This window comes from Anopheles darlingi, chromosome 2 (genome assembly GCF_943734745.1).
Source record: "Anopheles darlingi chromosome 2, idAnoDarlMG_H_01, whole genome shotgun sequence".
Lineage (NCBI taxonomy): Eukaryota > Metazoa > Arthropoda > Insecta > Diptera > Culicidae > Anopheles > Anopheles darlingi.
This window is the reverse complement of record NC_064874.1, coordinates 37,509,403-37,518,417: the sequence shown is the minus strand read 5'-3', so window position 1 is coordinate 37,518,417 and position 9,015 is coordinate 37,509,403. Positions and strand designations below refer to the sequence as shown.

At 52.4% G+C, this 9,015-nt stretch overlaps 1 protein-coding gene across 3 annotated transcripts; it reads right to left on the bottom strand.

Annotated features, from left to right (window-relative positions):
• On the bottom strand, positions 1–7,483 carry LOC125948517 (ATP-binding cassette subfamily C member 4). Of its 3 annotated transcripts, none has more exons than XM_049674681.1 (5): positions 7,423–7,483; positions 4,338–5,099; positions 1,889–4,246; positions 720–1,822; positions 1–642 (listed from the first exon to the last, which is right to left on the bottom strand). In XM_049674681.1, the coding sequence occupies exons 2-5, from the start codon at positions 4,866–4,868 to the stop codon at positions 342–344; spliced, it is 4,293 nt and encodes a 1,430-aa protein (XP_049530638.1). In that variant the 5' UTR covers positions 4,869–5,099; positions 7,423–7,483; the 3' UTR covers positions 1–341. The 3 variants fall into 3 exon arrangements, with proteins under 3 accessions (XP_049530638.1, XP_049530639.1, XP_049530637.1); XM_049674682.1 differs by lacking the exon at positions 7,423–7,483 and adding an exon at positions 6,659–6,740; XM_049674680.1 differs by lacking the exon at positions 7,423–7,483 and adding an exon at positions 6,505–6,678.
• Between the last annotated feature and the right edge of the window lie 1,532 nt (positions 7,484–9,015).

Below are 9,015 nucleotides of genomic sequence, written 5' to 3'. Positions count from 1 at the left end.
ACGTTCGATCTTATTTATTTAAGTATCTGTGTGCACTTAGCTTACAACTGTTAATCTGATAGTATGCCTCACTTGCGCTTTTCCTGCTGCATAGCATGCAATTTCTTTCTTATTCTGGCGTTTATTTTTTTGGTAAAATATAACTACCACGGCACCACGAACAGAGCCACACGACCAACCGGCCCTAGAGGCTGGAGCTGCTACCTACACAGGCGATATGACGGTGATGTAGGTTTTAATGTGCATTCAAAGGCTCGGTCCCCCAGTGCCATCTAATGCCCATGCACCAGCATTAATCTCAATGGATGCTTTGGAAGAAGGGATGCTCACGGGTGCGATCCTCATCCCGATAGCCCGAGCGTAATGGCTTCCGATTGTTTGGCGCTCGATTTCTTAAAGTTATCCTCGGCGATGCGCATCAACATGGCGGCCGTTGCGACACCCGTTTGATCTACGAGCCGCCGCAAATAACCGATGGGACCGTGCAACAGTTCGTGAGGATGCCCAAACTCGACGACGCGCCCCGCATCCATCACCAGCACCCGATCGCTATCCATGACCGTGTGCAGGCGATGCGCGATCGTTAATACTGTGCAGTGGGCAAACTTGGTCCGTATCGTCGTTTGAATAAGCTTATCCGTCCTGTAAGTTGATGATGATTCATGAGAGTTAGCGAATTCCGGAACACCGAGGAACACGGGTTAACGCGTCTTACTTACTCTGGATCAACATTGGCAGTGGCTTCGTCGAGGACGAGAATTTTGTTGTCACGCAAAATGGCACGCGCGAGGCATACGAGCTGACGCTGGCCCATGCTGAAGTTACTGCCACCGTCGGACATGCGGCACTCGAGGCCACCGGCCAGCGATGAGACGGGTTCCTTCAGCTCCACCTGATCCAGCGCACTCCACAGTTCGTCATCTTTGCGCTCCTCGAAGGGATCGAGATTGCTGCGGAGCGTGCCAGAGAACAGAATGGGATCCTGCGGAATTATTGAAATTTTGCTGCGCAGATCACGCAACCCCAGCGTCTTGGTGTCGATATCGTCGATCTCGATGGTACCGTCGAATGGTGCGAGCCGGAAAAGGGCTTGCACGAGTGATGATTTACCGGCACCGGTACGGCCAACGATGCCAATCTTTTCGCAGGAACGGATCGAAAAGTTTAGATCCTTCAGCACACGCTCACCATCGTCGGAGTAGCGCAGATCGACGTTACTGAACCGGATCGTACCATGCTCGGGCCAGTTACGCTGTGGCCGATACTTGGGTGCCGTCTCTAGCGGTGGTTCTGACGGAAGGTTCGTATACTCGCGGACACGCTCCACCGATACCATCTGGTTCTCGAGTTCGGCCGATTGCCGCATCCCCCACTGACACATGCCCACCAGGCTGATACACTTGGTAATGGCCAGACCGACGCTACCACCAAGCGTATCCTGACTACCACCGATCAGGAAGCTCACCGTCACGACGCCAATGTACAGTACGCACACGAGATCGAGCCAGAGCGCAAAGGCACGGGACGTCGAAATGAACATGTACCAGGCGGACGAGTTAACATCGAGATGATCGTTGAACTCACGCCTCAGCACCGACTGTGCCCCGAACGCACGGATCGTCGAAAGGCCCTGCAAGGTGGCGTTCGTGTGGGTAAAGATGGGCGATCGGTTCACGGACTCGATACGCTTCACTACGCGCGACGTGTTGAGATAAATCCTCCGGATGTAGAACATCAGCACGGCAACCACAGCCGTCGGTAGAAGGAACCAGTAATTAACGATCGACACTACCGCTACGACAGCGATCATTTCGAGGAAAAACTGAAAGGAAAAGGAAGATGCATGAGCGAGCTCGCAATCCGATACATCCGATCGATCGATACTTACAACAACGCAATCCAGCAGCGCCATCGGTAGGGCGGAATCGATCGCACCGATGTCCTTCGAGAAGCGATTCAATATTCTGCCCGAAGGATTCGTGTTGAAGAAGTGCATGGTCGCTCGGGTTAGCCCCCGGAACAGACGATCGTGCAGGTTCATAGAAATGCGCAGACAAACGTAGAAAAAGGAGAACGTTCGCTTGATCACGAGCAGCACTAGCACCACGATCAGCGCACTGTAGATCCAGATGAATTGCTGCCGTTCGATAAAGTTGCTCACTTCCGCCTGTTCCCGGAGCAGGATCGTTACATTGCGCGAGCTGAGTATTGTGTGATTTCCGCTCAGATCGAACTCCGGTGGATTACCAGCGATACGCTCCTCCCAGTTGACCCACTCGGCTACGAAAACGTCCACCCCACTGACAACGATCTGTGAGAGCACCATCAGTGCAGCGATCCAGAAGATCCATCCGCAGCTTTGGACGGCCGCGATGTACGTTTTGTACACGGACAGACCGACGCTTCCGGTGCCACCTTGAGATTCCTTTTCTTCCTCCTGCCGTTCACTCTGCAGCAGATCGGCCAGTAGCGCATCGTCACGCCCCGATGTCTGGGATCCGGTAGTGGAGGAGCCACTGATACGGCGAGGCCGTCGAGAGGCCAGCTCCTTCTCGAGTGGACTTTCCGCGGGCGATTCATCGGGTGTTACGGCCAGCAGTGATTCAATGTTCGTTCGCTTTAGCTCACGATAGCTACCGATGGCTTCGACGCGCCCACCAACCATCAGCACAATCTGCTGCACATCCTTCAGGTATTGCAGCTGATGCGTCACCAGTACGCACACGTGCTTGGCCAGCAATTCACCGATACACCGCTCGTAGATGTGCGCCCCAACGTGCGTATCGACGGCTGAAAGAGGATCATCGAGCAGATAGATATCGGCCCGGCGGTAAACGGCACGTGCTAGATTCACTCGTGCCTTTTGGCCACCGCTCAAGCTAATACCACGCTCACCGACGATCGTTTGATCACCGTGTGGGAACAATTCAAAGTCACGCTCCAAGGCACAGGCTCGCACCACCTGCAGATACCGCCGTTCGTCGTACTCTTCCGTGAACAGGATGTTATTGCGAACGCTGCCCTCGAACAGCCACGGTTCCTGGGCGGCATAACTGATCGTACCGTTGATCTCGACGCTTCCCTCATCGAGCTCCAGCTCACCCAGCAATACCTGCAGCAACGTCGACTTTCCGGATCCAACCTGTCCAACGAGAACGCACAGCTTGCCCGGTTCCACCTGCAAGCTAACCGATTCGATTCCAACGTTTCGTCCTTCGTCCGGATCCGATGGGGCATCACCGGTGGTGGTTGCAGGTGGTGGCGACGATGACGGCTCCCCAGACGGCACCACCCATCGTGCCGTGGCATTGTCCAGCACGATTCCACGCTTCTCGCACCCATTGGCACGCACGACTCGCTTCGCTAGCAACGGTTCCCGGTCAACCTCTTCATCCTTTGGCAACGAAGAATTCGTGATAGCGGGGGGTTCCTTTCCATCACCGCCGCCATTTTGCTGAGCATGATCGGGCGCCTCCTTCAAGCCCGTCTTCGTCTTTTTGGATTGCTTCTTCTGCTGGTGCTGGTGCTGATTGGATTTACGTTTTGCCGATCCGTCCACAGCAGCATCTTTCTCTGCCATCGATTGCGTCTTGCCTTCGGGAATGAGCAAAAAGTCTCGGATGCGCTTCAACGAAATGTAACCCTCGGCACAGAAGGTAATGGCCATGGGCCAGAAGTGTACCATCGAGTCGTTCAATATGCTATAGAACGAGGTCACGATAAACACCTTCTTGGCAGTGATCACGTTCTCGGTGACGGTGTACGCGAGCAGACTGATAAAGATGGAAACGCGCGATACGGTGAAGAAGGAAATAAGTGTCGCCCGAACGTACGCACCGCCTCGTATCGCGTGGATCTCCTTACGCCGCACGGCCTCGATCATCTTAGCGAAGGAGCCTTCCCACGTGTACATCTTGATCACCTGAATGCCCTGGATGATTTCGTTCATCAACCGTACGCGCAAATCCGTACGCTTCGCTGCCTTCAACCGGTAGGTGGCCGTCCGCTTGCCAACCCAAGCTTGCAGCGGGATGAAACTGAGCAGAAAGGCCATACCGAGCAGGCCCGAGTAACCGATCTGGCGGTAGATGAAGTACCCGAGCAGAATCGCCTCCATTGGGCCCTTCCAGAGGTCATGCACGAAACAGAGAGCGATATCGAACTTTCCGACATCGTTCGAGAGCAGATTGATGATCTTACCATTCAGACCATCGCCGGCAGTGCTCGATTTCGAGAGTTTAAGTACCTGAGGGCGAACAAGGGGGATACGAAAAGGGATCAGTTAAACATCAAGGACCACACCGAGGACACCATGCCATGTTGCCCGTGGCGCCTACCTTATTGTAGATTAAGCACGAAGCACCAACACGAAATTTCATCCCGAGCTGGAAGATGTAGAAGATGAACGGATGGAACGAGATCACCGATAGCAGCGAGCATGCGATAACACCGGCCGCATACAGGTACGCATCGCGTTCACTGATTTCGGTCTGTTTCGGGGTGAAGTACGATACCAGCTCGCCCAGTAGCAGCGGTTGCGCGACACGATTTGCCGTCTCGAAGGCCGAGAACAGTAAACCCCAGACGAGCGTCTCCACACCGAACGCCCGCCAATAGACGCGCCCGAAACTGGCACGCTCGGGACCACGTTGCGTTTCCTCTTCCGCCCAGAGCCGCTCGAACGTTTCCGCTAGGCCGTGGCTGCTGTGTTCCGGTAGCGTGGCGTATAGACTTTCCTCCGTGATTTCCTTTCGTTGGCCATTGCGAAACGTGTCGCGTAGCCACCAGAAGGTACGCTTCGAGAGAAACGAGGCACTCTGCACCGGATTGGTTCGCTTGGCAGCGCTAAAACCATGCTCACGGTTCATTCTTCGGCCCGTTCGTGGTGCTTCTGGCGTTGCTTGAGATTCCTTTCCTTCGCCGTACACCGCTGCTCGTAGAAGAAGGTGGTGTATGGTAGCGGTAGTGTACACAACAATGTCCGGCCCCTTCTACCATGCCCTGTCCCATCGGGCGCGGATTAACCGGAAAAGCAGCACGACACACACTGCAGCACGAGCGATCGCGCGAATGAACCGAGATGAGGAGAATCACGAGATCTGGAATCACACGAATGCGAATGCAAGAAGAGGTGGGGGGTTAGTGGGATGGGAATGGTGCACACAGCACATGCTGATTGCCTGAACCGGTATTCAATTCACGGCGAGGTCGCACGAGAAACAGAAATCCCCCACCGCTGAATTAACACAATTCTCGATCGGCGATTTTGCACCGATCAGCTGCTATCGACGGTTAGCGGATCGCGAATCTCTGTCTGATTCTCTCTCGCTCTTTCTCTCTGTTTCTCTGTTTCTCTGGTTGACCGACTAAACACCGACCACAATTCCAGACGTCCTAACTCAACGCCGGCGGACACAATCGCCGATGCTTTTTTTTTACACAACACATTGTAGCTAAACTAATCATTCCGGTTGGTTGACTTCCACCTGATCGGACCATTACGATCGCAAATAGTTCGTCTGCAACAGCATAGGGCCGACAGTCCATCTATCCAGCCGGCCAACCAGCCAGGCGTGATGCTACTCTGGGCACAAAAAGGGGGAGATAACAGGAGAGTTCGTGGCTGCTGGGTGCATGTGAGGTGCTGTCTAGTGAGGGAACCGGTTTGTGGTTGGTTCGGTTCGGTTCGGTTGCTGGATCGAAGCCGCTGAGGGTGGGTCCGAGGTTGTCCATCATCCGTACTCATCCCGGAATTGGGACAAAAGGGAATGTTGTTACGCCAATCCCTCTTCCATCCGACGCTAGACCACTCCATAATGTTGTTCACAATACGCGAATGATTTGCATACTTTGGTGGCGGGGTCATTGGTGGGTGGAGAGCCATTCCCACGACACACGCGCTGCCGTACGATCACCAAAAAGGCACACCATTCCTCGTTCAGCAGTGAACAAAGAGTCGATTGCGTACACTAAAAATATCGTGCCAGCCATGATGGCCATGGGCTATAACTGACTGACTGACTGACTGACGCCATCAATCGCTCCAACCACCGGGGGAGGAGGAAGGGCCGGGAATGGGGGTGCGCCTGGAAGATCGCGAAGGAAGGGAGCCTTCGGGTCACCACCCGGCCAATTTAACAACAAACCTAAGGTCAAACAACGCAAACCTCGACGCGAACGTTGCTAAATCAATACAATACGAGAACAGCGCGGCACAACCAACGCACACAACGCGGTACAAGAAACACCCTCACCCCCTCACCATTTCTAGCACCGCACACACAAAATGACCGTGTGTGTCCCCCGCCCTAGCTGCAAACTCATCCCTGATGTCTCTATTGTCTGTTGCTATCAGTCCCGCTATGCGTCACATCGCAGCAGCAACATTACTTTCTCATAACACAACACGCACAAACAACAACGCCCTGCACGGCTGCTGAATGCTCTCGATCTGCAACGATCACGACGATCAGATTCCGCGAATCTATAGGAAAGCATAACAACCAGGACGGGTCAAGTCCACACTTTCACACAACACACGCACACACACTGTTGGGATGCTGGATGACCTGCTTCGATTTGATGCACGGTTCTGGCTGGAGGAAGACTGGTGCTGGTTGAGAAGATCGCAGCAACCAAAGGAGCGCGCTCTACATACCTTCGCCTACATCGGACCAACCGTTGTTTGGATCTGCGAACCACCAGCAGCGGCGACGAACGGCGACGTGCCCGTTGCTGATTCGCATGAAAGGGTTAGTTTTTTTGTGTTGGTCGTGGTCGGGGCGCCACGCGACGCCTCCGAGAGAGAGAGGGAGAGGGCGAGCGAGAGAACTGAAAACAATCGACACTCCGTGAGAGCAGCGCACCGGACAGACAAAGAAGGAACGCCGATGGTGCGTCCCATTCATGTGTTCAGAAGAGATGCCAAGGAAAACAGCTGGGTCATTGACGGCGGGCCGGTCGAGCATTCGCTCATGCTTTCTCACCCTCAGCAACTTTCTCCGCCGGCATAGCATAGCGCACACGCACACTCTCGAAGCGGTGCGTCGCGTCATTGTCGTCGTCTGGCCGGCGTTGTTATCTTTAGAACGTTGGCATCTTTCTAATCAAATCAGAACAAACAAAAATCGAATCGAAACTCTGCACCGTTTCCTTCGCTTTCTTCCGTGGTAGCACATCGTCTCGCCTTATCGAGCGATTGAGTCTCTCTCTCTCTCTCTGTCTCACACATTCTCACAATAAACTCGCACGAAAAACTCGCTCACTTTCCAACTCGCTGCAAATAACCACCGCGAGCGAAGAAGGCTTGCGCGGGTTTTCGGGTGACATCGTTTGATGATGTTGGCCCCAACTACAGCATATACACTCCCCTCCGATACATGGTTTTGTAGAATATGGATGTAAACGCGGGGGTATACTAACCTACGAGCTTCACGAACACGAGCTCACTTCAATGATCCACACGATGTCAACGTTCCCGTGCTACTAAACGAACGGATAGACCGCGAGCATCGCCGAGAGCTATGAAAGAAGAATACGCGTCGACGCGCATTGTTCCGTATTATCTTTCTGCATTCGTGGCCTCCCCGCAAGGCCTGTCACTGATAAGCGATGCTGTCGTGTTGATTTGCTCTATAAACACGAGTCAACGAGGCCACGATTTACGGCTACATGCATTTCATCACGGATAGTAATATTTCAGTTGCTGCACCTAAGCCCTTTACACTGTATTGTGCAACAACCACGCGGTTGTGGGGACCATGAAGTCATTGGCCGTTTCAGGAGACACCCGGTAGTGCTGATACCGAATTGCATCATTCCATTTTCGCCAATTACATATCTACAAACCATTCTAATCTCTGTTCTCTTCTACTTCTGCGCTACTTCGCCACTTCTCTTCCACTAGGGCCCGATGGCGCGAAAACCGGACCATTTTCAACACTCCAAACCCCCGGCTGATGAACGTGTCGTTGCTACGCGACAACAAACTGCTTCACGGTCAGGAAAGGCGCGGATCGCGCATGTCCGTGCGGCTACCGTCCCGGCAGCCCAGCATGGCCTCGCTACGACCGCATTCGCCGAACGCCTCGATAGGTAAGCTAGGTCTGTATATGGGAATCCGGTTCGATCTCCTGCGTCCGTATTATCAGTAACCGCTTACCAGATAGGCGCGTAGAAATGCCGTTGTTGCCCGGTTGTTACCCGGTTGTTCTTCGGGCGAAATTTTGGCTGTTACACCCTTTAGCGTCTGTTCTTGTTCAAATGCAAATTTCCCTATCTTTGCTCTGTAGCCGGTTCTCTCTTATCGCTTCCCATTTTCCACCCTGGTTTCCCTTTAACTCTATCTCTCTGTCGCTCTATCTCTCTGTATCCGTACATCTATTAAACTGCGCTGCTCCCACGTAATCAATCTCCTGACCTGACGTGTGAAATATTTGCGTATTCTTGATACTGTCCGGTCATCGGACTTATTGCTTTATGTCGTTGTACTAGGATTGGTTTTTCGAATGAAATTGTTTCGGTTTTCTATTACAAGAACCATTTTATTAGAAAAGTCCGTATGTCCAAACATCGGGACTAATTAAAACCCAAAATACGTCATAGTTTGAAACAACAACTCGAGGTCAAATCTTCTTCAGCTAACGACGCTAGAGGACAAATCTGAAATCTGAATTTAATTTGAGTCCTTTTTTATGGTCAATTTCATTTTTGTTCAAGGTTGGTATATTTATTACAAGTATTTCTTTACAGATTTCTAATTACACTATCACCCTTTCAAAATAGCTGAAGGGTGCCGTGTTTTTTCTTTTCTTTGACCCGTAAACCATCCAAAAATCAGTATCATTTTCATTGAAACCTATTCTACTATCATGTGCAAGATGCACTAGCAAGTGATCATCTACCCTTGATCATCTTTCATGCGACTAGAGTATTCCGCATGTAGCAATTTGTTCGGCTGTAGCGCTCTAGCATTTATTAGCAACAACGAGTTAGGAAACGATACCGCGGATAGCG

Bases quoted from the DNA above. Each gene is read 5' to 3' on its own strand.
- LOC125948517 (XM_049674681.1), bottom strand. From the start codon at position 4,868: ATGAACCGTGAGCATGGTTTTAGCGCTGCCAAGCGAACCAATCCGGTG. The intron at 4,247-4,337 runs GTAGGCGCCACG...GTTCGCCCTCAG, and splicing joins CGTGCTTAATCTACAATAAG to GTACTTAAACTCTCGAAATC. The intron at 643-719 runs GTAAGTAAGACG...ATCAACTTACAG, and splicing joins ACTGCCAATGTTGATCCAGA to GACGGATAAGCTTATTCAAA.